The sequence below is a fragment of the Crocodylus porosus genome, unplaced genomic scaffold (assembly GCF_001723895.1).
Source record: "Crocodylus porosus isolate Cpor-Errol unplaced genomic scaffold, CroPor_comp1, whole genome shotgun sequence".
NCBI lineage: Eukaryota > Metazoa > Chordata > Crocodylia > Crocodylidae > Crocodylus > Crocodylus porosus.
Window position 1 is genome coordinate 41,256,544 of NW_017728947.1, and position 27,487 is coordinate 41,284,030.

At 43.0% G+C, this 27,487-nt stretch overlaps 2 protein-coding genes across 6 annotated transcripts in view; one reads left to right on the top strand and one right to left on the bottom strand.

The window, feature by feature from the left end:
* The window catches only part of TSPAN18 (tetraspanin 18), a 199,695-nt gene extending 178,411 nt beyond the window's left edge, over positions 1–21,284 (top strand). For all 4 annotated transcript variants that reach the window (XM_019551266.1, XM_019551265.1, XM_019551263.1 and 1 more), the window contains 5 exons: positions 2,042–2,116; positions 9,384–9,482; positions 11,070–11,249; positions 15,391–15,474; positions 17,020–21,284. In XM_019551266.1, coding sequence (XP_019406811.1) covers positions 2,042–2,116; positions 9,384–9,482; positions 11,070–11,249; positions 15,391–15,474; positions 17,020–17,067 — 486 coding nt within the window. In that variant the 3' untranslated portion in view covers positions 17,068–21,284. The remainder of the gene's footprint in view (positions 1–2,041; positions 2,117–9,383; positions 9,483–11,069; positions 11,250–15,390; positions 15,475–17,019) is intronic.
* TP53I11 (tumor protein p53 inducible protein 11) overlaps positions 21,275–27,487 on the bottom strand; it is a 54,436-nt gene continuing 48,223 nt past the window's right edge. For both annotated transcript variants that reach the window (XM_019551268.1, XM_019551267.1), the window contains one exon: positions 21,275–25,604. In XM_019551268.1, the coding sequence (XP_019406813.1) occupies positions 25,471–25,604 (134 nt within the window). In that variant the 3' untranslated portion in view covers positions 21,275–25,470. The remainder of the gene's footprint in view (positions 25,605–27,487) is intronic.

The window sequence follows — 27,487 nt, forward strand, 5'->3', positions numbered from 1 at the left end:
TCCTACTCTCCACTCCCCCTTACAGGCTGGATCTCTGCCAGCGTGCAGCCCAAAACTTCAGAGTCCACAGGTTTCTCCAGCAAAACAAGAAATCCATGTTTGCCTCTGGTAAAAGGTAAAATCCATGGTTTACTCCATTTTTCTGTTGGACATGGAAAACCTGGATCCCTGGTGATCAGGCCCAGATGGCCTGCACTGTCCCTGCTCATCTCCATGCACCAGAATCAGGTGCCCAATCTTGTGTGCAGGGCCTGGGTTCCCCAATGGGTCTGGAAATCTGGCAGCAGAGGAGTGGTGCTCCTCCGCTGGCAAATATCCAGACCCCTGGAGAGCCCTATGAGCCAGATTACACATTGCTGGGGGCTGGATCTGGCCCGTAGCCCAGGGGTTGGGCACCCCTGACTTAGATAGTCTAAGCAGCTGCATTCTTTGTATTGCTGGCCCTGCTCTAGTGTCTGGATGAAAGTGCATTCACCAGTAAATGAATATATAATTAGCATCATTGTTGAATTAATCATGGATCACTACCATAAACCATTCATAAGTGCTTTGAGATCCTCTGAAGGGTGATGCTACAGATTTGCAAAGTATCATTCACTGTAATCACTCCATCTTTCACATCCCCTTCTCAGTTTAAAAATAGAAACAATTTCTGAATGGGAAGAGTGACTGAGACATTCAGAAGTCTCAGACAATAAGAACAGATTATAAAGGTAAATGAACCAATGGGTCACTCAGCAGGAATTATGAGATGTAAATCCTGCTTCTTTAAACCTTCCTGTTTTGTCATCTGAGCCCTGGTTCCATTTCTTCTGCTTCCTGCTCTATGAGCAGAAAGGGAGAGCAAAAGACCAGTCACTGCAACCTTTCCATGGGAAAAACTGTCTTCAGTTTAATAAATGATATATTAAAAAATGGCTTGTCCATTCCAGCCAGAGAATTTGAATTCTCTTTATATTACCAAAAGCTACTGCTAATACCTGAACATAGGTTTTGGTGCTCAGGTATTAGCAATAGCTTTTGGTAATATAAAGCTGCATTACCAAAGCTTTATATTACCATTCCAAGATTGTCTTGGAACTAGAAAAAGCTGATGAGAAAGACTCAATAATCTCCTTGCACAGAAACAAATCCAGTTATCTCTTGAATTAATTTCTTATTGCTCCAGCTACTTTCATGGGCAGTGTATTCCACATGTCTGTTACCCTCTGAGCGATGCAGTCCTGCCTGAGTTCACTGTTTATACCTCACTTATGTGGGACCAAACTCTGAAGGCATCATGAACTCCTCACTCTGATATACTCTCTTTTGTATCAGTGGGCCAAGTCTTGGGGATTTAAGTTCTAAGGGACCTGATTCTCAGTTTTGCACAGAAGTGGCTTTATGTAACTGATGCAGTGTCTCAGAAGTGTGTATAATTTATACTGTCCATTGTGCTTACTTTGAGACTGTGGTACCCTGCCAGAACCATGCACTATATCTAAGAATAGCCAGATATCAGGCTTTAAGTCTTTACATTCTGAGCCCCTTGGCTTCTGTAGCTGTTTTCTTAAGTTACAGCTTTGGAATTTGTCCTTTTGAGGACTGGTCTATACACAGTATTCATAACATTTTATACTGATATAGAAATCAGTGTAGTTAAAGCTGTTCGACCACCTAAGGTAATTGAAATATTCTTTTGCCTTATAGAAGGGTGGCAGTGGTGTGTGAATGGTATGTTACATATATCCCCTAAATTTATAGAAATAAGTTACCCTGATTCAAGAAGCTTTATACCAGTTTGCCTTTGTCATCACAAGCGTATTACTTCTTGAATTACACCAGTTTCTAAACCAGTATATTGCAACCATACAGATCCTGCCTATGCATCAGCTGTAAATTGTTACCTAATTTTTGTACCCTTTGACTAACAACAAAAACAACACCAAATTCATTCTGTTTTATCCATCCCTTTGGTGACTTTTCAAACCTGTGTTCCTGCTGTTTGTAGCACAGATCTAATGGCCCATCTGCCTCTTCTTATTTTTTTTCTTTCTTCCAGTTCTTCATGTTTATTTTGTTAATCTTCCTGGCAGAGCTCTCGGCTGCAATCCTGGCTTTTATCTTCAGAGAGAATGTAAGTATTCTGTTGTGGACATGCTGGATGCGCGCTGAGTCCCTGTGGGATTTAGGCATGCCCAGGTGGAGCTTAGATTTTAGCTGGTCGTGTATGTGTCTGTTGAGCGAGTGTTTCTTTAGAATATCAATGAACCATCAATATTGTTACCTTCAGTCTGAAGAAGTTCCAGGCAGCCAGTGAATATAAACTAACCTGAATTGTGCTAGGTAGATGGCTTATATACACAGGAGATATGCTGAGGGGGTACTTAACTCCTGAAGATTTTCAGAGTCCATATTCTCATGCAGGCAAATCATTGTATCAGAAGTTATCCAGATACACATCCTCATAGAAAAATAGTTTTACAGTAAAGTTATCTTAAAAGCATCTTTCTTCTTTCATTTTTGATGTAGCACATGTTAATACATATGTTGAAAGACGTTGCCCTCCACTGCTTGCTTTGTCCATGCTGCTAAAATTTGTGCATGCTTTTATTCCCTCTCAGCTTGACCTTCTCCCAGGCTTTTCTGATAATCGCTTTGTCCCTTCCAGGCTCGTTGTTTTTAAGCTTGCCCTTCTGGTCTGTTTTTTTGCCTCCTACCACATTGCCCCTCCTCCCTCAGTCTCTGATGTTCTCCACTGATCCTTTCCCCATAGCACATGTAGAGAGACATTTGAGTTCTTACCTCTAAGAGTATGAACGTAAAACAACATATAGAAAATTGAAAGGGGGTGGGGACTCAGCTCTCCACCTTCTGCTCTTAGCTTTTGGTAAGTGAAGTTAACTCAGAGCAACTTAGCTGTGTTCTGGCTTCCATTTACCGCAGAGTAAATGCAGGCATATGGATGGTTACCACACATCAGCTGCTCTGTGGGAAGTTTTCAGCCCCCTTGTAACTGACATACTTTGTTCATTTATTGATAAGCTAAGGCTTCTATTTACCTGTACCCTAAAGGACTTTAGCCCCTCCCTACATCTCTGCCATGTGTCTCATTGCACAGCACTTTGCCACCTCTGTTCTGTCAGGCCAGGTACAGACATTACACTTTTACTAGTATAAGTGATTGGAAACTGGTCCATACTCATAACAGAAGTTTGGCGCACACAGACTGATTTAAAAATGGCAGAACCCAGTCTAAAATTTGCCCCCCTCCATTTCCTCCCTCAGTCAAAGGGCAAATGTGTTTTGTTCGCCACTGACCTAAACTATGCTGCTTACAGAACACCTTATAACTTAGCCTGATTCCACCTCGGGCATGAATGTCCATACCTAGCCTCCATATTCCCAGTCCACTCGGCCTTTCTCCCACAAGTGTCTTTCATATCCCCTCTTGTGCATAAAACATCTTCACAGTTATTCTGTAAAGGAAAAATTCTGCCCCACTTCAACTCCCTCCTCAAATTAAAATCTTTTTTTGCTATTCATTAACAAACCTGTCAGCTCATAATGGGCTATATATAGCTGGTCATTGGTGATTTCTGATATTTATTTTCCTTGATCTTTGATCTATATTCTTACTATTGGTTCTTCATCTACTTTCTGACTTTTCCTTCTAGTTACACGTACAATACTGCCCAATACTGAATATAGTGAAAACTTCTGAGCAAGTGTACACAGAAGGACCTTGCAGTATGATGACCTAGTTTTGATTTACTCCAGCCAGGCTGTATTTTATCTGTATAAGAATTTTATAAACAAGGAGAAACAGAAGAGTTAGAAAGCTGATACCAAAACAATACCGTGTTTGTACAGTAGGATGGTCAATGGGGAGGCAGGCAGGGGGTGAGAGTGGAATTTTTTCATTATAACCTGGTGGTCTTCATATCTCTGCTTTGCACTTAAACAGTTGGGAAAGAGCGGTGCTTTGTAAACAGCATGGATACTCCATTCAAAATGAGCGAGAACTCTCTTAGTGGGAATAGTTACAGCTCTCTAAATAGAAGTTGCAGCTTGGGGGGTCTATGTGGTCTGGTCAATGCAGCTATTGCACGGAGAGTTCTTTAGAGGATTCTTTCACAAGTGGACCTCACACATAGAAACAATTCCTCCCCCACCTACAACCACCTACTTGTCTCTCTCTCACTGTCTTTCACATACACACACACTTACGCAGAATTAGATATTGCTCACACACACACACAGAGTTATGCAGAATTACATATTGCTCCCCCAGATTTATCTTCACAGGGGACAGATAACTAAATCACTAGTCAGTAGGTTCTTGGGTAAGCAGGAGGCAGCTTGTGGAGACTGACTGTACCCAGATCCAGAACAGAGCATAGTTTCATAGTTTTGTGTGGCAAACTAGAAAAGAGGCACCAGCGCCTAGACAAACATATGGGGACCTGATGTTCCTTTTGCTTATATCACTGTAACTTGATTACCTCCATGGAGTTACTCCTGGTCTGCAGGTGTAAATAAAAGAAGTAACAGGCCACAAGTGATGCAGTCCAGCAGCTGTCATGAAGGCAAATGCCCCACTGCCCATATTGTTAGTTCCAAGTGCACAACCAGGTCCTTAGCTGCCCCCTTTCATTTACTGTGCCTGTATAATTTGTTAATGTCAGTGGTGGGGGATTACCTCTGCCATGGCTCGTAATTATTTCTGTATCCTTTTTAGGACTTGATCTTTCAAGGCAGCTGTGTCCTCAGTGTCCACTGAAGTCATGGGAAGTTGAAGACATGCTGTAAATTGCAAGAGCAAGTCCTTAGCTGGTTATTTCATGAAGCACTCTTTTCAAATGGGCTTAGTACGTTAAAATTTAAAAGAGAGCTCTATATCAAGTCACAAGAGCTAAATGAACCCCCCTGTCAGAACAGCCAGCTGATAAGAAAAACCTTGTAGAATCCTGTATTTTTTTAAGTTGGACCTCCTCCATCTGTAGTTTATGGATGAAAAGATGTGAAGAATCTTGGAAGCTCTATCATTTTCTATCCACAGACACAAAGTCACTGGGAAACAGCCCTGTCCATGAGTGTGAGGTTTCTGGTTTTGTTCCTCCCTAACTCCTTTTGAACAAAGCCTAGGTATTTTGTGTCGTTGTATATTTTAAATAGCCCCAGTTTGTAGCTTAGTCAATATTTGTAACTCATTTTGCTATTGTGTATGGGTTAGCCCAGAGCTGGCTGGCTGGACAGTGTATCTGCCAAAAGGACAAGTTTTGATCTGACTTTGAATCAATATTTGGATGAAGTATTTAGATTACTTAGTTGTGCTGAAACACACTTTTTTCTCCTTCCAAACATGAGGGCTGTGCAAGACAACTCAGAAATGTAAAGTCAGTGAGGTTAAAAAAAAACTGATTGCAGCAACAAGTGATTAAAATGTTACCTGGAGATTCGCATTTTAAAATGCTACCGAGTGAAATTGCTCTCCAGGTTGCAGTGTTAAATGTGGATTTGTGCACCTTGCTTCACAGACATTCCTTCATTTGAATGTTACTATTATAGTTGTCGTTCTGCACTGCATGGCCATGTTCTCTAGACAGAAGATATAGAAGTAACAGATTGGTTGCAACTGCTCACTTTCCAGATAGTGCCATACCACATTATCTAGTACAGCATCTAACATACACACTATCTCCCACACCACTCTACAGAGCTAAATAATACAGTTGCAAAGTTTAATACTTAAAAGCAGAAGGAGAAAAAGGAGGTTAAGAGACAGAGACCAGAGATGTTTTCTGATGAGATTAGAAATTAGATGTAGATTCAGTGATGCAGAGAGAGGGAAGAAGGGTGCTCCAAATGACAGCACAGCAGAGGAAAAGGTTGGCACTGGTGAAAACTGTGTAAAGGAGATAAAGAGGAAATGGAGTAACTGACATAAGATGGTAGAGCGACATATTCCATCAGTCCAGTAGGACGCAGAGCTGTGTTGAAGTGAACCCTTGAAATGAATGCAATCAATAGTCATACTTGTTCTTCACACCTGTGCAGTTCAGTGTCAGAGGTTCCTCCTAGGGAAGGAGTTTTCTTGAGGTGCAGGGCTCTGCTTCACAGGATGGTGGTTATTTCACTTTGAATTTCTTTCATAAACAACATACCAAGGGAGAAACTTAGTCTGAACCAAGGCCAGCTCCTTCTTGGTCCATCAGAGCCCCAACTGAAAGAAGCACAAAAGGTCTTTTTGTTGTTGTTGTTTTTTCTTCTTTGTTTTAAGACAGTCCTTAGTGTGATGGCAAGACTAACTCTTTCACCTGGACTGTCTTCTGGTAAAGGAGTTTCATTTATTCTCTTCAAAATGTCTTTGGGCTTAGTTTTGATGTGTTTGATTAGGACCTATCTGAGAGGGTCAACAAATTCACACATTGGACAGGAAAGATGCCCACCGGAGGGAGCAGAGATGGGAGTCAAGATTATTGGAATTTATTTCCAGCTCTACCACCGACCTTCTGAGTGACCTTGGGCAAGTCACATCTGCTCTTGGTGCCTCAGTTACATCAGCTGTAAGGAAAAAGAAATATGATGATTACTTGTCTGTATAGATTACTTAGAGCTTCATAGATGACAAACAGTATGGAAGAAAGACTGCTAGACTGTCTATGCAAGGAGCACTTGCTGATTTAGGAATATTAACAGGCTACAGTGACAAAGTTCTCCTTCAGTTGATATGTACCAGTTTAGGAAAGCCACCTCACTAGTTTTAGCAGTCACAACACATTTTTGCCAGCGTGACTTTATCTCTAGTTGAGTTTTCTGCTAGCACAGCTATGTCTGCCAGGGATCACACATCTTCAGACCTGTGACTGAGATTTGTAGATTAGCTCCATCATTGAGCCCTTTAATGTCTTCAACTCCATTATCATTCCTGGTCGCATATTCGTTTTCTCCCTCTCTGTGTGGCGCCTTGCTGACTTTTATCCTGCATGTGTATGTATTTTCCTTAAAGAAGAAAGCAGCTTGTGCAGCCCAATTTTGACATTTTTTCTGAACTTCAGATGTTTGGGGCATGCTGCAGTTTAACAGCAACAAAGGAGGATTGGTTATTTTTCTGGCAAACAGACCCTTCCAGCTCTGGGCTTTGTTTTAGGCCAAGTCTTATAAAAATCACACAAACTCCAACCAATTTCCTCTGGGATGGCTGCTGTCAAAATAAAGGTTTCACTTTATATTCAAATGACTCTTTTGTTTTAGACTGGGCCAAAGGCAGCCAGTTGGGATTTTCACTAACCATAATATTAGTTTCAAAGTCTGCATTTAGGAAATAGACATGCATCAATAAAAAGTCTGTGCTACTGGCTCTGCAGGGTGGGGATCTGGGTGGGTAAATTATGCGAAAGAAGGGCAGGAGAGAAGAATGCCGACCATATGTCTGGGTCCTGTCTAACTCACTGTTCCCTAACATACTGATCTCTCAGGGGGAAATCCATGTCTTGTCTGACTGATAGCGTTCAGCTTCTCAAATCGTATATGTGACTTTGCTGAAGTCCTTTTTCAAAAAATGATTAAGGCACTTCAAAAGCTACCTCATTTGAAGTCAGTTGATTTAAACTTTTAAGTCTTTTATGAGTATTTGAAAATGTTACTCTGTGTCAATTTACATTTTGTAAAAACAGGCCTAAAAACACCTGTAAGGCTAAATAAATGCATAAAATAATTTTTAAAAAACCCCAAGGTGGCATTCTGGGCCCTTTGGAAAAAAATGGCAGCATTTCAATGGCACGGGGATTACCTTTAAAGTTTCCATTAATTCTTTTAACAAAGTTCTAAAGGAACCAATTGATTTTTCAAGAAATATATAAGTCCCTGCGTTGTTTGGAACCCACACATTGCATATTAAGAACCTGAAAGTGAAGCTACTTTTTCTGCTATATTTAATAGTATGCATTAGTAGTAGTTTCATATCAGAACAGTATTTGGCACTGCAGAATTCATTAAAAAAAGATTATTGGTTTCCCAAAGAACTTATGGTCTTGAAGATTCCCATCTAGCAATATACAGTTTGGAGTAGATTGTGTACCTGGTTGAGGCCTGTGGACTTCAGTAGTGCTCTGGGCTAGTGCAGATGTCTGGATTAGAATTCAGGTCTGATGTTTTAGAGAAAGACAGTTATTGGTGCGAACCACTGTTCCAGGTTTAGGTGGCTTAGTTTAAGCCATCTAAACTTGAATCAGGTGTAGCACGCGCAAGCATTTCCGCTTGCCAGGAGTGGTATGGACAGCAAGAGGTAAGGCCAGAGGCAGGGAGTGGGAGAAGGGGAGGGGGATTTAATAGACGGGCCTGATTCTGGAGAAGATCTGCAGTAGTTCCATGAAAGTCAGTGGAGAGGGATATTGATGCAAGTCAGAAGACAATTATGCCCTGGACAATTTCTCTTTAAATAGGCCCTTATGTAAAAAATAAATAAAAGGTGAATATTAGCTTTAGACTACCTACATATACCTTAATCTTGGCTTTTTTAGTTATTTTTAACCAGTGGTTTAAATACACAAGTTGCATTCGGCATGGATATGGTTAAAGTAGAGGTCAGTGTATTTGAGATGTCGGTATTCCATCTATACGTTATGAAGACATCACTACTTACTTTGAAACTAAAGCTGCAAGGAATGAGGAGGCAAAAGTCAGCAAGGTTTTACTGGCTGCAGTTACACAATGAATAAAGGAGGGTTTCATTCAGCATTCTCACATATAAATCAGTATTTGCAGTCACAAAGCTCCACTCCCCTGCCCCACGCACCCAGTCAGAGTGAGTATCATGCTCCTTGGTTTCCAAAGTTTGCATGCAGCATACACATGCTGACACCTAACCCCTGCACGTGTAATGAGCTTTCCAGTTTAAATGCTTGAAGAACCCAAACTAGCCTCTGTTGAAGTCAATGGAAAGAGCCTAGTTTACTTCATGGGACATCAGATTAGGTGTTATAACTTGCAGGCCACATCTGTATGCCTACTTACAGTTGTGGTTTGGATTAAAGCTCAATTTTTTTATAACTTAATCCTGCAAGAACCTCTTGGAGTAGCTGAGCATCCTCAGTTCTCACTGAAATCCATGGGAGTTGAGGGTGCTTAGCACTTTCCAGGAAGTGCTAAGTAGAAGATCTCAGAGGATCAGTCCATTAGTTTCTTGCAGAAGGGCAGATTCAGTGCATGTCCTTGAAGGATGTAGAACTCATGTTCTGGGAACTTACCGAAACTAGACCATTTTTGGACTTTTCTTCTCCAGGGGATAACTGCATAGAAACTTGTTTCTACAGCTAGATTGGTAATATAGGAATGGGTACAACAAGAATGATGGTGCAGGCAATCATCTTCTCTTTTTCTACTAATTTTCTATATTTCAGCTGACCAGAGAGTTCTTCACCAAGGAGCTAAAGAAACACTACCAAGGGAATAATGAGACGGATGTCTTTTCCTCCACTTGGAACTCAGTTATGATCACAGTAAGTCAATGTATGCTCCTGGGCATTTTAGTAGCTTAGAAAAGGATTGTCCCAGAGCTGCCACTTACACTCCCATGAGGTAAAACACTATGCAGCATACAAGCCATCTTGGATTGTATTGATCAATTAGCAGTTAAATTACATTCCTGCTGGCAGCACCCACCTTGCTGAAAGTGATGCATTATTTGAGTTGCCAGTGGTCCCAAAGGAACATAACATCAGAGTCAGTCAGTTAGCTTGATGGTGAGAGCCCTGGTTATTGCTCTCAAGAATACTGTTTCAAACCCTTGCTAGGTCATCAGTGATCTAAAGTTGTTTCTACCCGATGGCTTTTTCATGGCCTCTGTGAGATTGGTTGAGGGGCAAGAGTTTAGTGCAAAAATATTCACTCACATAATTTACTTCATTATTATAATCCTAAAAAAGGAGGTGAAAGATTGATTGTGCTGTCAAGTCTGAATTTTCTTCTCATACTCTTCTCCAGGAGCAGGAAGGAAAGGTGGTGTGCTTTGAAAACTCTGCTGTAGTGCAGGGCACTTGCCAATCCAGTTTTACAGTTTAAAAAAAGTCTTGCCTCTATTGCCAGTTCAGGAACTGAGTAAAGAAGTTTTCATTTTATGCATGAAATATTTAAAATTTTTGATGACTGAATAAGAGCATCACTTGAGTGCTTGTAGGTGACTTTCAGTGAACCATCTCATGAATTAGAGTTGACATGGGAAATAGAACATTCTGGGCATCAACCATAGGGAGGGTGAAAAATAAATGGTCTACATTTTCTGTAGATTTAGGGTGTGATCTTGATCCGGGCAGTTGGGTTCTGATCCAAAATGCACAGAAGTCAGTAGAAAGATTCCATTAGATATTTCTGTGCCTCAGTGTCCCTATCTATAAAATGGGGATAACAATACTTGTGTAATCCGCTTGAAAATAAAATATTTTATTACGAACACGGCCTACTTCCTTGGCTGGTTTTGTGACAGTGGCATTGCCTTTCTCTACCACTGCTAGATTCCCTCCTCCCACAAAATCATGAGTTTGAAGGCCTCAGTGGCCTGGGTCCTATGTACCTAAAGGAGCATCTTTTCCCTTTTGCCCCATTGTAGTCCCTAAAGTCACCCAAGGACAGCCTCCTGCAAGTATTATCAATGCACCAAGTTTGCTGTCAAAAACATGTGGGAGGTTATTCTCAGTAGTCACTCCTTGGGTCTAGTTTCCTCCCCCTTGAAGCCTGCCTGAGCCTTCACATCTTCTGGGAATGCCCTAGAGTTTAAGATCTTCCTGCTTGGGCCGGCACATAGCAGTCAACGCTAATTTGAAATATTGTTTGGGAGAGGGTCTCTGTATAGGATATTTTAATGGTCTAATCTATTGGCATTTCTAAGTTATTTTGTTTCTCCTGCTTTGTTCTCTTGCTTACTGGTTTTATAAATTATTTTGTTCTCTTCTGAAAGCCACCTTGAGCTTTTCTTGGGAAAGATGGCTTATAAATCCCATGAATAAGTAAATATGTAAATAAAGATACTGGTGATGTCTCCTCTCAGCATGTAACCAATTAGTTTCTCTTTTCCATGCAATGCTTCCTAGTTTGGCTGTTGCGGAGTGAATGGGCCAGAAGATTTTGAAATGGCTTCTCATTTCCAGCACCTACATTCAGGTGATGCCGTACCAGAAGCATGTTGCCGGCGAGCACTCCAGACCCGGGATGGACCATTCATTGGGAAGGAAGACTGCCTTCAAGGACTGGAAATGTACCAGAACCGACAGGTAAGGGAGTTGATCTTGTGGCTCAAAGGAGCTTCCCCATGACTCTGCTACATGAAGCAGAGCATGATGGGAAGTGACGGTTCTCATCTGTCCCTACCATCATGGCCATGATGGAGATAGCAAATGCCTAAACCAACTATATGCTGTGAGTGTACAGTCTGTGCCATATTTTAATAGTGTTCCTTCATTCTGTGGGCTTCAAACCCACGACAGGAGCATAGAGGTGTGATATCAATAGTACATGTCCCGGGATGTAATGGATGCATGTTCTTACGGTAAAAAATGACACATTTATCGTTGCATTTCCTCACCTTGAAGCAGCCAAGAACCCTATTCTGGTTCCTTCTCTCTCTGACTTTTTCATCTGCTGTCATTGTTCCTGCAGTTTTTATTGTACAGAATGAGAAGATTAATGAAATGCAAAGTAGAATTACTTGTACAGTTATTTGTTTCAATATAAATCTTAAATTTCTACTTTTAAGCATAGTGCAGAATCAGGAATTTCTCCTTTTGCACAGGTGGCAACAAGGCACCAGGAAGTTAGGCGTATGCCAACTTTGGTCAGTAGTGATAGAACTCCAATTACTATCCACTGGCTGCTAAGTGGCCCCAGGGTGAAATAACCTTTTTTATGGGCACCAAAGTGTTCCCAGTTACTCAGTATCAACGTTACAAAAAACCACACATCTACAGTCAGCCCTTACTGTCACTTGTTGGCTTGCTTAACAGAGAAGGGAGAGACTGAATGGGTCTCTTCTCACTGAAAGTGATGGTTCATTCAAGGAAAGAATTAGCCATACTGAGTGATACTAGGGAAGCATGCAAGAGTAGGGCCTTTGTCCACATTGCTCTGCCCTGACTTCCTTGGCTCTAAGGATAAGCAGAGCATTTCAGTCACTTTGACTCAGTCCACCACTTTTTTACCAGCTTTAAGCTTTAACAAGGACATTTGAGACATTATCACCTTCTATTTTGACTGTGCACTGAACTAGCCTTTTTCGTTAGGTGAATCCACACACTTCCCCTAGCAGCATTGTTTTCCCTTTACTTACCCAAAGCCCAGATACTTCCATTAACACATTGTTCTGTGGTTTGCTCTTTATTATTTTCATCCACTATTTGTAGGACCGCTGTACTGTATACACTGTCTGTACATTGCCTTCTCATCTCCCCTTTGGGCGCAGCAATAGTTCCATTTCCAGTACTTGACAGCAGATTGTGAAAGAAAGATGATGAGTTTAGAAATTGTGTGTAAGCTGTTCCATAGTCTGGGGGCCGGAAAATATTGGAGGGGTGCTTTGGGTGAGAGATCATAGCAGACGCTGCAGTACTGCTTCTGCCAGGTCTAATTGGCACACACAGGAAAAGGAGGCAGAGAGAGAATGAGACAGAGGCAACAAACTGAAAAACAGGGCAAATGATGAGAATAAAATTGTCTCTTTTCCCACTGTTGCCTTTCTGTTTAAGGGGCATCACCATGGCATATCAGGTGCATGAGTTCCTTTCTCAGTCCTGTGGAAAAGTAGATCTTTATTGCTCTTGGTGTTACTGCAGCAGGATGACTGTAAAAACAGAACTAGAGAAAAGAAACTAAGAAATAGCTCATTCTGGTGTTTCTTTAAAGAGAATGGAAAGCTTGTTGAATGTTGATTGCTCTCAGACAGTCTTGAACCAAAGTCAAGATCTTGGAGAGCAAAGCTACCTAGAGCTGTCATAGTTGATACTGGCTTCCAGGCTTAGCCTAGTGTGACTGCATGCATCAAAGACAGGTCAGAGGCAGCTAGGACAGACTCACAGTAGGACTGAAATTGGAGTTTTGTTTAATAAACATCAAAGGTTTCATATCTTGGTTCTGCAAAACTGGAAATCAAGCAAGAGCAGGCTTTTTCCTGGTCCGTTTGTCTGCACAAAAAAAGCCAGCATCAGTAACTCAGTCACTTCCCCAACGGTCCAGCTGCCACCAGTTTACTAGTGTGGGTATTAGTACAACCCAGAGTGAAGATATACAGTACAATGGTAAAAATGCTTAAGCACCATCTGTACAAGCACTTGTGCTGCTGATAGAACCGTAACAAATGCACAGCTACTGCTGATAAGCTAGTTCTAATTTTTTGAGGTGCACCATTTGTGCGCATCCCCACAAGTGTGCACATGCATTTGCAGCACGTCAAAGCCATATGAGGTACTGCAGACTGCACACCGTGCATGTACACCCATTCACCGTGCTGTTAATTTTTAGCACAGCAGGTTTATTTTGACACTGGGAGATCCCGGTGTCAAAAAAACCTGCTGCTAAAAATAGTAAAGTGGCGCATACGGCAGCAGTGTGGGCCACCAGGAACTGAGGCTGGCCATGCAGAGCCACGTTCTGGCTGCTGGCCAGACTCCAAGCAGTGCTGCTGCTGCCATGGGAGGCCCCTAGGATGCCAGGTAAAGGTGCTGGCCCTAGCCTCCTCTGCCACACTTTGGTCACTTTGTTGTATGCCAGAACATGTGTGCAGGGGCATGCCCTGGGAGAAATAGCAGTGTTGCATAAATATGTGTTGATGCTAATTGGCCCATGGCAAAAGCATGTGTGTACTCAAGCACCTTTGACTCTATACCAATAAACATCTGCTGTTTATAGAACACCATCCAAAGACCAGTAGGAGGGAGTAGGTCAGTGGTTCCCTGGCAGTGTCTTGTGCTGCTGCTTGGTAGGGGGTTCAGCCTGAAGATTGCAGAACTGTTTTTGTGACAATGTATGAAGCACCACTGAAGATACTGGGAAAAGAAACAGCAGGTGGAAGCAAGGTTGCTATAACATAAGGGCCTTGAGAATAGAGAATATTTTGGCGAGAGAATGATAGCAACCTTTCCTTTCCATCTTTAGTAGGGACAATATGCTGGTCCCTTCAGTGAACACCACCGAGAGTTATTTGTTGTTCAAAATTATGTTCTCCGTCCCCTACTCTTTAGCCAAAGGGCACATCAACTCCTGATGACTGCCAAATGTTATTATTATTATAATATTCTTGTTATTTTGGGGTGCTTGTTTGATATCAGAATCATTGTCATGTTCAGTAAAGGGCCACATATTGTTCCCTTTGCCAAATGAAAGAACTAGATGATTAAAACCCAAGTTTTAGGGGTGGCGGAGGGAGGAGATGTGTGTCTGTGCACATTTGGGAGGACTGGGATTAAAATATACATGCCTAAGCTGCTCTTTTTCTCTCCCTCTGCTACACCCCTGGGAAATACTCAGTAGGAGGCATGTACTTACATACTGAACAGACACTGTTTCTTTTCACATAATCCATTTGCAAAAATTTGTCATTGGGTTTAAGAATTTTAGCACTACACTAGGACAGCTCAGCTTTGGATAAGCTGGTGATTCCCAAAAGAGTTCAAATCACTGTTCTCTGTACAGGGACTTTTTAAGGAGTTCCCAGGTTATTAATAATGTGACTAATAATTAATGTTGATAATCCTAAATGACTTTAAGGAGGATGATGGTAATATCTATTTTGCAGTTTAGTGATCCCATTTATCCAAGGGTGCTAAGGCTGCTGCTAGCAAGCATTAATTAAGTCTTCAACCCCCTGGGAGGTGTATATATGATTTGATCCACTTTACAGATGGAGAAGTAAAGAACAGAGTACGGAAGTGACTTGTCCTAGGTTGCAAAGTGAATTATTGGCTAAGCCTGGAATACAACACAGAAGTAATGACTCAGTCTTCTGTTCTAACCCCTGCTCTGTGGTTATAAATAAATAAACCCTTTCAATCAAAACAGCCTAATTAATAGCTGCACCTCTAACCTGTACTGCCTAATTTTGTCCATCTTTCTATCTATTTCCCCTGCCTTTCCTGTCTGCCTGCTGTGAGGCTTGGACTGATTAGTGATGGGTCATGACTATGTTATCCCTGCCTGTTGGTTTTATACATGGTGCACTAAACCTGAATATCCCAGGAGGCTGTCCTCCATCAAGGCACCAACTAACGTGTCACTGTCACCTGCTTTGTAGCGGACTGGGTATCACATACCTAGCTTTTGGGTCGAAGAAGAACTAAATAATCAAGAAGGACTCTAAGTAAATGTCTAGAAAAAAGCAAAAGCTGTTGTTTGTCTGTTTTTTCACCATGGTTTATTCCTTCATAGGGCTGTTACACTGTGATCTTGATCTCCTTTGAGACCTACGTGTACCTTGCAGGAGCTCTTGCCATTGGAGTGCTGGCCATTGAGGTACTGTAGCTGTTAGCGTGGTAAAAAATGCAGTATCTGTAGGCACAAGCTAGCAACAGAGCTGAACATTCTCCTTTCAAGGAGACCCATTCCTATCAAGATGTAGCAGGAAAATTATTCACTTGTAGTTCAAGTTGACTAGTAAGTGAAGGCTGCATGTTTGCTCAGAGCAAAGAAGTAAACTTGGGTCACAAACCCGTATACTGCCCTCTGGTGTTAAGCATGGTGTAGAATTTCAGATGAGTTTCATGCATAAGCAAAGATTTCAAGGAATCTCTAACACCTCTCCAAAGGCTGAGACAACCGTAGATAAATTGTGTCAGTGTTGTTGCTGTTATATCATAGTATCATCCAGAAGTCCCCAAGCAGGCATGTGTGGCACCCATGTTATGTAGATCCTGTACAGAAACATGCAAGGCATGGTTCTTGCCCCAGACTGCCTCTGGTCTCTTTGAAGACAAGACCTAGCACATGAGTGTCCCAGCCCATAGGAGTGGAGGAATGAGGAGGCTTCTATACAAAAGTATGATTCCAGAAAAGAATTACAATCACAACTTGAGTAATATATTCAAACTATGCCCTTTTAGGTGCATGTATTTAGAGTCTGAAATAAGGGCCTGAGAGCATCCCAGTCAGTTTCCCTTGTATAATTTATTACCGGCTCTAGCAGATCCCAGTTTCCATCAGAAAATCTCACCTACTTGGGAGTGATACCACTTTGTCATGCTGTTACAGGGGTTCTGGCACGCAGCTTCTCACACACTAGCATTATGAGTGGGTGGTGCTCTTGGATTTTTAGGGGAGCATCTCATGGAGTGTGGCTGGGCTTTCCCTCCTGCTGAGCAAAGCAGACCAGCAAGGGCATGTGAGCTCCACTGCACTAGTGAAAGCAGGGAAGGGGAGAGGTGACACAGGGGGAGCAGGGCCTGCCAGGACACCTTCAGGTGATCTGGAAATGAACTCAGGTTGCTGCTATAGCCAACCTCTATTGGGTCCTTTACCTGGATTTGGCTGACAGTGGGCATGGCTATACAAGACACAAAATGCACAGTAGCCTAATATTACTGCACAGTTGCATGCCACATCAAAAACAGTGCTAATACACTTCTGTACAGTAGTATTAGGCTATTGTGCAGTACCATCACTAAAACGGCATGTGCTGGCACTAATGTGCAGTAATGCCAGTTACTGCGCATTGATTTAGTATTTGATTATACAAGTACTAAAATGAATGCGTGGTAACTACGGCACATTAATGAACATGTAGACGTGCCCAGTGTGTGAGATAGGATCTAAAGCAATGAAGAGTATGGGGAGGTAGAGCTTTTCCTTCTCTGCTAAAACCAGAGAGGGGCTCCCTGTCCTCCCAAACTTTCCTACTGCTTTCTCTGACCATCCTGTGCTACTGGTTCAATCTGTGTTTAAATACCAGGTGGGAGGCAATGCAGAACCATACCTGGGATTAAGTGAGGGCTTTTTCATTGTTGCATAGGATGCTTCTGACAGTCATGTTTTGTTTCTCCCATCTTTCTCACCCCTTCCCAGCTCTTTGCCATGATCTTTGCAATGTGTCTGTTTCGAGGGATCCAGTAGGAGGTGTCCCATGAACAACTGTGATGATCCCATGGGCTTGGGAGAAAAGAAAAAAGGAAGAGGAGGAAAAAAGAAAAAAAAAACTTTATTTTTTTTAACAATATTGGGGGAAAAAAGGGTTGTGTAATATATGAATGACCAAAAGGATTGTACTTCAGGGGCTGGAACTTTGAGGTGCTGTGCATTACACTACAAAGACCAACCTTCTCCCAGGGCAGCCTGCACCGCTGTTGATCAGGAGCAAAGCACAACTGATTGCACTAGGGACTGAAGAACCCTGCAGGGAGGTTGGGAAGGGAAATAACATGGTGCCCCCTCAGTGCAGAAAAATGCCTAGTGTTCACACCTGTATCATTTATGTAGTTAAGGAAGAGAATAGCCAAGTGCAACACAGTGGCTAGATTCAGCATACACAGGAGCAGGTCAGCCAAAATCACATGGGTGTAAAAGTCAGGAAGGTTTTGGACAAGCAGGTAAAAAGGGTTTTTAGTACCAGAAAACTGTGGCAGCTTCTTACTTGCTGATTTCAAATTTGGACTGCAGTTCACCAATCAGGAAATGGAAGTGTGTGTTTACTAAAGGAGAGTCAACCCATTTCTCTTGACACCTCCAGAAAAAGCAGGCCGCCTTGGACTGCTGGGCCTGGGGCATGCCTCCCCCTGGAGTTGCCACCATGAGGGAGGAGAGTACTTGGTTGGAAATGCGGAAGAGCCCATGTGGAACTGAGTGGGCTGAGATGTAGTCAGAAGTTCGGTTCATATCTTTCCTTGTTTCTCTGTCATGGTGGTTGTCTGTTCAGCATTTAATGAGAGAAGCGTGAGCAGTTTTAGCTCTGCTCCTCTTCAAAAATGAGTATGAATTAGTCTGCACAAGGAAAGCTTACACTGCCACCCTCAGGAGAGCAGGAATATTGTTTCTCCTCAGAATCCTTGCTGCTTCTTGTACATTGAAGAATAGTTTGTAGTTTGTAGTGATTATCTGCATTGAGTCCCAGTGTCTTCCAGCCGTGTGAGGAATTCCCAGACATGGTGCTGGCAGCAAAGTGGACTATTTGCAGTTGTCTCCCACTCTGTTTGTCACTGTAAGCCTTGCAGCTTCATTTCTGCTCTGAAAATTGCCCCACAGCTCTTCCCATCAGACCAAGAAGAGTGATCAGGAGTCCTGAATTTTGCTGCCTGTGTTTGGTATCCCTGAAATGCAATTTTTGTCCTGACTTTGGGTGGCATTGCATTTTGACAAAGCATATACAGTGAATTTAACCTTCATCCATTATGACAGGACAGGATTTTTCTGTGATATAGTTTGTCCAATAAAAGATATAGTTGGCAGAGATTTGGGGCAAGCTTTCAGGGACAAAATACCCTTCTTGAGGCCTTTCCTGAAAGTTTGTTCAACATCTTTCCCAATTATACAGTTGGTCCAGTAAAATAACAAAAAAAAGCCTTGAAAAAACTGTGCTAAGATGGCAAACTGCTCCATGTGGACGAATAAGCTCTGCCTTCTGACATGACTGATTAGCCTGCCCATAGCACCATGCTACTTAGCAGCTAAACGACTTCTGGCTCTGGCTAGGCTAATTCCACTCATGGGCTTCAGACTGATGAAGTGCCCTCAATTTTGGTCGCCAGAGGTTGGGTGCCTTCTTGAAATACCACTTTGACATTTAAATTATCTCATGCATTTAGTCCTTTAACAAGCACTCTTGGCAAAGGACCTGGATCCTAGGGTACAAAGAACAGAAATGAAGCTCCAAGCCAGACAGTACTTAGAGTGATAGAAGTGGGTCTATTCTATAGTAGGGGTTCTGTTCTCACACTTGAGCGATTGCGTCAGGATGAAGCAAACCCATTAAAAGATTATCAGGCCTGAGCACTGCTAGACCAAGAACCCTGCCCTAAAATGCACCAAGAATTAGGTTGCTGATGGATGAGGAAAGCACATCACAACCTCACAAATAATTTTGCTGATGACTACGGAAATATTTCCCTGAATGAAGAGAGACGAATCTATTCACTCCAGAAAGAAGGGCACAGTCATGAAAAAAGCCAGACACCACTCACAAATGAAGTCAGCAGTGAGGAGATGATAAAGTTATAAGGCCTGTTAACCACTGAGCAGTCTTAGATGCTGTGTTAAAGCTCCCTCAAATGGGTTCATAGATGGTCTCTCTACAGGAACTGTTTTTAATGGTGCATGAAATTCTGCCCAGCTATACTATGAAGGAAAACAGCTCTACCAGGCAGAGGCAGTGCCTGCCCCTTTTTGGAAGTCTCTGTAATTTGTACCTAAAGTGCCAAAAATCGGCTGCACTTAAAGAAAATTCCTATGCTAGACTATCCCGAGTCATCAGCCAGCCATGGCTTGTTGAGGGACAATGGAGACTGATCTTTGTAATGGGAATAAACCACAAGAGTAGGAGAAGCCATCTAATTGATGTGCTTCTCATGGTACAGGGCATAAAAATGGTGGGGGGAGGGAAAGCTGTCCACTGCACCAAGTGACTGTTGCTCTTCAGTGGAAAGCAAGGGTGGGAGGGAGAGGTTAGTAATATTTTTTTATTGGACCAGCTGTGTAGTTAACATCTCTCCCAACTATACTGTTGGTCCAGTAAAAGATACAACCAAAAAACACCCTTGCTTCTCCCATATTTCCTAAATCATTACAGTAGAAAAACACTCCAACTTTACTCTCCAGTGGGGACATGATTGGCACTGGGGAAGAAAACCTAGTAAAATCAGAGTTGTTAATTGGGAAAAGTAACCAATATCAAACTGGCACCTGGCCTCTTTCCTTTTCTGTTCACCCCACACCAGCCCTCTTAATGTCTTGCTCTTTATTGAGAACAATCTGTTAAAATCAGAACTTGCAGTTTAGCGGGGGGCAAGGAAGGCCCTGGGTGACACAGGCTCACGTAATTGAATGCAAAAAAGACCAGTTCTCCCATAAAAGCATAGAATAAGCTTCCGACTCACAAGATGTCCTGCAATGCTCCTTCCTCAGACTGCGAGCTGAGGGGAACCTGTGAGAGCCAAAGGAATAAATATGGGAGCAGCACAAAATGTTGTCTTTCCAGGCTTACTTCCTTCTGGTTTTCCCCATTCTTTGTTCCTTTCCAAAGTTTCACTCCCTTTCCATTTTATTTTCTCATGTCTGTTCCCACTCCTCCATCTATTTTATTCCCTCACCTCTCTCATCTCTTCTTGGACTTTCCTTTTTTTTTTTCTGAGAGACAAGGTTTCTTTCTTTCTGATCTCAACCATACATCCTGGTTGTCCCTTCTTATTCTTCTCCTTTGGTCCATCTTTGGCCTCTTGGTGCTATTCTTGCTTACTGGTCTCCTCTATTCTCTCATTCTCCCCTTCTTGCTGAGATCTTCACGCCCTCCTTGTAAGGACCAGAAAGTGTCATTTTGGACATAGCTGAGCAGCCAGGAAGCAACCCACTCCAGTAAAGAAATGGAAATAGCTGCTAGGAGATGTGCAAGCCCCCAGTGCAGGTTACAATCAGTCCAGGGTATATGGAGCCAAATGGGAATATGGGGAAATGTCCTCTGCAGAATTGGGATGAATAGGAGGCCCCAGAATTGAAAATCCTTTGTTACTTGGCAGCTCAAAAGTGGTTTTTTTTTACCACAGTGGGGTGATGCTGCTGACCTCTGGTCTCATGCTGCATAATAATCAATGTGTTTTGCTCATTTTGGAACACTAGGCAGGAGAAACAAACCCTTTTTTGTATGTCCATTTTTTCCCAAGTTTCTGCTGCATTCTTTTGGGGGCCAGAGTATCAAGTTAAAAACCACTGCTTGCTGGACAGCGCTGCATAAGGTGACCTAATGGGGAGTCATCCAAGTGCTGGTCCCTGCATTGTAAAACCCAAACCACATCCAACACACCTTTCGTGTAATTATAGAGGGCAGTTTGTTTCTGTAAGTCGACAATCCCCTGTCTGTTATTTAACTCTCAAATTACTGTTGTGAGTGCCTGGGAAAATGGGCTGCGTGTGTAATAACGTTGAAATCTATTTTAAAAATTGTAAATGTTCCTTTTATTAGATAGTGGAGCTAATTTATCCTGTATTCCCTATTGTAATGCTTTTTTATATTTGAAGGATTTTTGTAATATAAACCAGAACACGAGCCTGAAGCATTCTGCACGGTTTCTGTGTGCATTTCTTAAAAAAAAAATAAATAAAAGAAATAAAGATATTGTGACAGTGAAGTGGCACATTTTTAATTTTCACTTACTTAGGTGATGGTTCATTTTAGCTTACGTACAGTCACTTTCGCACCAAAGGAGGAATAAGCTCAGTTACAGCAGCTAGGATGAGGTATAAAAGGAAGCCAACACACCTAACAGGCAGAAAAAGCTGACGTGGGTACTGGAAATAGATACCCTTTCTCCTTTATACCAACTGCTCAAATCTTCTGGACTTCACTGAAGGTGAGGATAACTAATTCTGGGATTGTACAAAGACAGGTTTCGTTTCTGCCCACTGCAGGGCCAGCTGCAGAAACCAGCCACATAAATCTAGGCGCATCTCTGTTGCAGTACACGAGCCTTTGGAAAACACTCCTCTCAGCAATGTACAGGGCTGAACAAAGAGTCTGTTATTCCATGTGTCTCCTTTTCATCTCATCCTTTCCCAAGGAGGTGAATTGGGCCCACACTCCTGATTTTACAGGTGGGAAAACATGCCCATGAAGAAAAAAGTGCCTTGTCTAAGGTCATCAGTAGTAGAGTTGTAACTAAAATTTAGGTGCTTTTAACTCCAAACTCTCTGCTTTCAACCCTCTCCAGTCTACAGTGCCTCTTAGTTGTTATCTACTGTTCCCCTGGGCACCACCTGTGCCAGGCATATGTGAGCAAACACAATTGCTCAGCAAAAAATTGCCATGCCAACCCCAACTTGTCATTAGAGTGGGTGGGACGAAGGGCAGACACCATCCCAGCTGTGGCTAGAACTGGACTTATTCTTGCCAAGGGATTTAATTCTGTCACTTTAACACAATTGCTTAATTCCCCATTTTAGCCAAAGCAAAGGAGGCAACCAGCAAGGCTTGTCAGCTTTTTGGCATCAGCCACAGGAAATCAGCCATGGGGACCATCAATCAGCTGCTAAAAATCCATCTCACAGCCATTTCTAGGGTCACTTAGACATAATGTTGGAAGTTCTCTTTCAGCTAGTATGTCATGACTGTCAGGCAGAGAGGATTGCATGAACTCCTTCCCATTCAGTAGAATCACGTGGGCTTGCGTGTTTGTATGTCCTCTGGCTCACACTCTCCCTAAGGGTGATGATGATAACACTAAGTATATGACAATAACAGCATGTCAAGTCAGAATTCAGAAACCAAACTTGAAATAAAAGCATTTTAATGTAACGGGGCTTAGACACACACCTGATTCACCATCCCATGTCCTTTACTTTTGTTAGGGAGCAGGACTTCATCCTGACTAGCACCAAATCACACCCCCTGATGAGCTGCAGTCTGTACTCCTGTGTTCTGTCCAGGTCACTGAGCATTTAGAGGGGGCAGCAAGCATACAAGAGAATAGATCTAATGCTTGGATTATCCATAGAGTGGAACACAGTTGAAAATTCAGCAAAGAGAAACCTGCACTGTGCAGGAAGCAGAGAGGGACTTGGGGTGTCTGTTGAGCTCAGTGCCTTCAGAAACTAAAACTAGATTTATACTGTTCAATGGCCAACAGAGCATAGAGGATGCTTCACCACTGCAACAGAAGCTCATCCATGGCCTACTTGATGGTGATTTCTGGGTAATGAAATGATGCTTCCCAATCAGATGATGCTGTTTTAGCTGAATTAATCCCACATCAGCTCTGAGAGACAGGGAGAAGATATTTCCTCTTTCTCACCCACACAGGCCCCATCTTCTACAACATTCCCCCTATTGCTGTGGTCAGGTTTACCTTTCTCATACTGCCAGTATTTCTTTCCCCATGTCTAACCTTCTATACCATACTCCCTCCAAAGACGGGGATTCACCAACATTTGCTTACTCAAAGGCCCTATCAACAGCTACAGCCAATATGTTCCACTTAATGAACATGCAGTTGTGCAGGCTCCAACTGCCCAAATTCAGTGACAGGTGTGAAAGAATGACCACTGGTCGATGCATGCAATACTCCATCTTGAGCAAAGCAGTGCCATCCAGCCTGGCCTCATCTGCAGAACTCTGTGGGCAGCACTTTGGCTTTCCCTGCCCCCCAAGGAAGAAAGCTGCTCCCTAGCACCTGCTCACTAGGCTGAAACAAAATTACCCCAACGAGCCAGATGCTTCTGAGTTATAAGTTCAGTTAGGCATGAGCTATTCAGTAGTTTCCCCTGTGCAGGCAGGTGGGCAGCATTTGAAAGAAGCCTTGGCAAGTAGGTTGCGATTCTTCAGACTTCTACCTCTAACTGGACTCTGCTTCCAAATTCTATTATTCTCTACAGGTTTTTAATCATCACATATATCACCAACTCAAACATTTTTTAGCATTTCTACTCAATGCACAAACTTTGTATGGCCAGGAAGTGCAACGTATGTGGTGTCCCAAGTTCATGCAGACGCTTGTAAATACTAAAAGCAAGTCACAGAAATAGTCTTTTGGAGATACTACGCTGTACTACAATTGCTCACTAGATGTCTCTGTTAACTGGACCGAGGCATTTTTTTTCTGATTTATGCAAAAAAAAATTCCCTTAGTGTTAGCAACATTAGCAACCATGGCAGTGGCAGCAGTCTTAACTTTCTTGTTTACAACTCTGTTCTGGGTCCCAACCAATAGGAGTTTCTAGGTTGGTCAATTTTTTTTCCATTTGTAGACTAGTCTATTGCAACAGCTCTTCATGTTGGTGCATAAATAGGAAGTCCATTTCATATATACAATCTTCCTGGATTCAGTCTGGTAGAGAAGGAGAAGCGTGGTACTATGAGAAGTGTAGGCATGTGTGGAGGGGTAGTTTCTTCATTGGGATGGTCACTAGAAAAAATAGAAGAGCCAGTGCTGTGGAACCAGGGCAGGTCTTGATAGGCCTTGGAAAGAGAAGGGAGGGAATGGGCACTGAGGTCCTTTTATGTCTGGTCTATCTGGAGAAGGCAAGATCTCCCCTTCTTTGCCACTCTTTAGCCCATTCAAATAGGACCCTGGAAGCCGAGTGCCTCAGAACCTGGTCCTTCCTCTAAAAGATATCAACAGAAACTTGATACCCATGTGTAAGGGGTGCAGGAGACCTAGCTTATCTGGTCCTTCAGCATGCTAGACCAAGATTGTTCCCTGCTACAAGTACACTAATGATTTACCCAGTCTAAGCTGTATCTATGCTAGGCTTTCCTCTGCTCCCTCCACTCTTTTTGGTAACAAAGGTGCAGCGCCACCAGCAAGCTCAAACCTGTTGCATCTTGGCCAGAAGACACAGCGTTTAAAATGGTATGGGACAGACTACAATTGCTAATAGACCGGTAGACGCTGGACATTTTAGGAGGGAGGCGAATTTTCTCAGCAAAACCAGCTCAGAGAAATTTCAGGCTCCTGTTTGGAGCTCTTCAGCCTCCATCTCACATTTCTTGCCCAGTACACTCTTAAGTATTATTTTTCTTTCACCACAATAACAATACCCTTTTGCTGCATATTCTTCTGTAGAGATCCCCTTGGCTTTAGTTTTAGAGGTAGCGTGGCTCTGAGTTTTAACAGAACTGCAGATGGCCCATGATAAAAGAGGGAATATGAATGAGTTCTCCTCTTGTAGCTCCATGTCTAATCATGTGACCCCCTGCTTGCAGTTCCACAACACCTGTTGCCAGGTTAAATATACCATGTAGTATTTGCTTAGGTAAAAAAGAAAAATTACTCAGCCACAGAAAGAGCTATCTGATTAGTGCCACCCAAAGACACCGGCCTGGGTTGGTTCTAGATTACCTGAAATATACTCACTCAAAAGGGGAATATGAGTGATGGCCCAAGTTAAGGGGCCCAGGATTGACAGGAATGAGATGAGTCCTTTGATGGCTTCCTCAGGTCCTTCTCTCCTTTAGGATTTGGTTTCAATGTGCTAGTTCTATTTTGTGCTTTGTTCAAAGGATTCGGAGCTGTGATTCCTAATGGCCAGTTTCCTCAGTAAAACCAGCCCCTTTCCCTGAGCCAGCCTAGCCTTTACACCTTGTTAGTCTCCCTCAACCTATTCATTTGCCTTCTCCAGACAGGATTTGAGGGGCCTGCATGTCTCAGATCCTTCCCTGCGCCTTGTCTAACAGTGGCACCAGCACTGGGTTTACAGTCCGATTCATGCCAGTAAGTGGAAAGAGAAGGAAGTTGCTTTCGAACAAAAGGGATTACCAGAAAATTATGCAGAATTACTGACACAGACCCCTGCCACTCCCTGCCCAGGAAGCCCTGGGAATTAAACTTTCTTGGGCCGGCGTCCAACTTGATAATAATAGTAAATGCTGATGATGACGAAGATAGCCAGGCTGACAAGGAGGAGCATGGCACCTGTAGATATTCGGCTGCTCTCGACTAGGGTGATGGTGGTAACTGAAGGAGAAGGAGGGAGACAAGACACAGGTTGAAATACAATAATTAATTAATGAAATTTGTATAATCCTTTGCTGTTCTACACATGCCCCCCTGTTCTCAAAGAGACTTCCCCATCTTGAAAACCAAGGAACAGTCTCACATTTTCTGCTCAGTAGCACCACATTCTGCTTCTAACAACTGCTGCTCCCCAAGGCCTTAGGAAATCAGTACTACATCACAGAACCAAAACGTTGCTGAGGCCACATTCAACAGTAGAGTAAGCTACAGGTGAGGGCTGGGCAGGTTCCCACGTCCTCTGCAATTTCACAGCCACAGGCTCAACCCCAAATGTATAACAGCCAGGGTCTGTGACCTGAGCAGTGGTGGAGGCAGGGATTGGGCCAGCTGTGGCAGTTGTGGAATCTGGGATGGCAGCAACAGCAATGCCCTTCTTGTGTCCTCACTACGGGAGCACCTGGGGTCAGTGTTCTGCTTCCCCAAGGCTCCTTAGGATACTGCTCATCACCCACAATCAAAGTGTTTATTTGGTGAGAAAAAGGAGGGTGGGGAATGGGACACATTGAGCCTTAGCTTCTGACCAAGTCTGAAACAGCAGTTTGGAGAGTGTGTACTACCCTCTGACTGTGGAGGGTCTTACAGGTGACAGATGAAGCAGGGAGTTTAAACAGAAACATCCATTACAAGTGCCTGCAAAGTTGACTTGTCTCTTCTAGTAACAAACAGCTGCCTTGTCTCCAAACCTGCCATCTTCCCCCATGGTAACTACAGTGCAACTAATGCATAGTCAGTACAAAAAACCCATAGCGTATTGAAAATAACAGGACTGTGTAAATTACATTGAACTGAATCTTAAATAAACTGTGTGAAAGGGAGAGTTTCACAGTGACTTTACCCGTTTCCACATTTAGATGTAATCAAAGCTTCCCTACTACATGGAGACAGCTTTCACAGACTTTCTGGCCTACCACACACCAGCATGCTTACAGAATCTGGCTGTAGGTGAAGGTGGAAGCAACCTGGAAAAGGGGTATTAGAAGCAAATCTGACATAAGCACTACAACTGCTATGGCAAAGGAAAAGAGGAAGGGAGACAGGAAAAGGAAATAGAAGAAGGATCTAAAATTCCCCTCTGCTTCGTGCAGTCATTTATACCATAGCAAGAGCAAAATGTTACCCTTGTCCTTTTTTACTGCTTTGCATCCAGCCCACTTTGCCCTCCTGTTCCCCAGAGCTGTATGTTCCCATAGGAGCTAAGTTGCAGACAGTCAGACCTGAGGTGCCCAGAAGGTTTGAGTTAGCACTCAAGCTAGGGATAGAAAATCACACATAAACTGGTATAAGTGATCAGAAACTGGTTCAAATTTGTAACACAGCAGAAGTTCAGTGCACATAAACTGCTTTCAAAATGGCCAAAACTGGGTTAAGATAAACCTGGATGGATGTAGCATCTTAACTGATTTAGTTTCATAGTTCGGAAGGGTCGGAAGGGATCTGAGCAGCTCATCAAGTCCGACCCCCTGCCAAGGCAGGAAAGAGCACTGGGATCAAACAACCCCAGCAAGGTGTTCATCTAGCCTCCTCTTAAAACCCCCCAGGGTAGGAGCCTGCACCACTTCTCTTGGAAGTTGGTTCCAGATCCTAGCCACCCTGACAGCGAAGTAGCGCCTCCTGATATCCAGCCTAAATCTACCCTCTGCCCGCTTGTGACTGTTATTCCTGGTCACACCTGGTAGTGCTCGGGGGAACAGGGACTCCCCCAATGCCTGCTGGTCCCCTCTGACTAGTGTGTAACAGGCCACTAGATCCCCCCTCAGCCTTCTCTTGTGGAGGCTGAACAGGTTCAGGTCCCGTAGCCTCTCCTCGTAGGGCCTGCCCTGCTG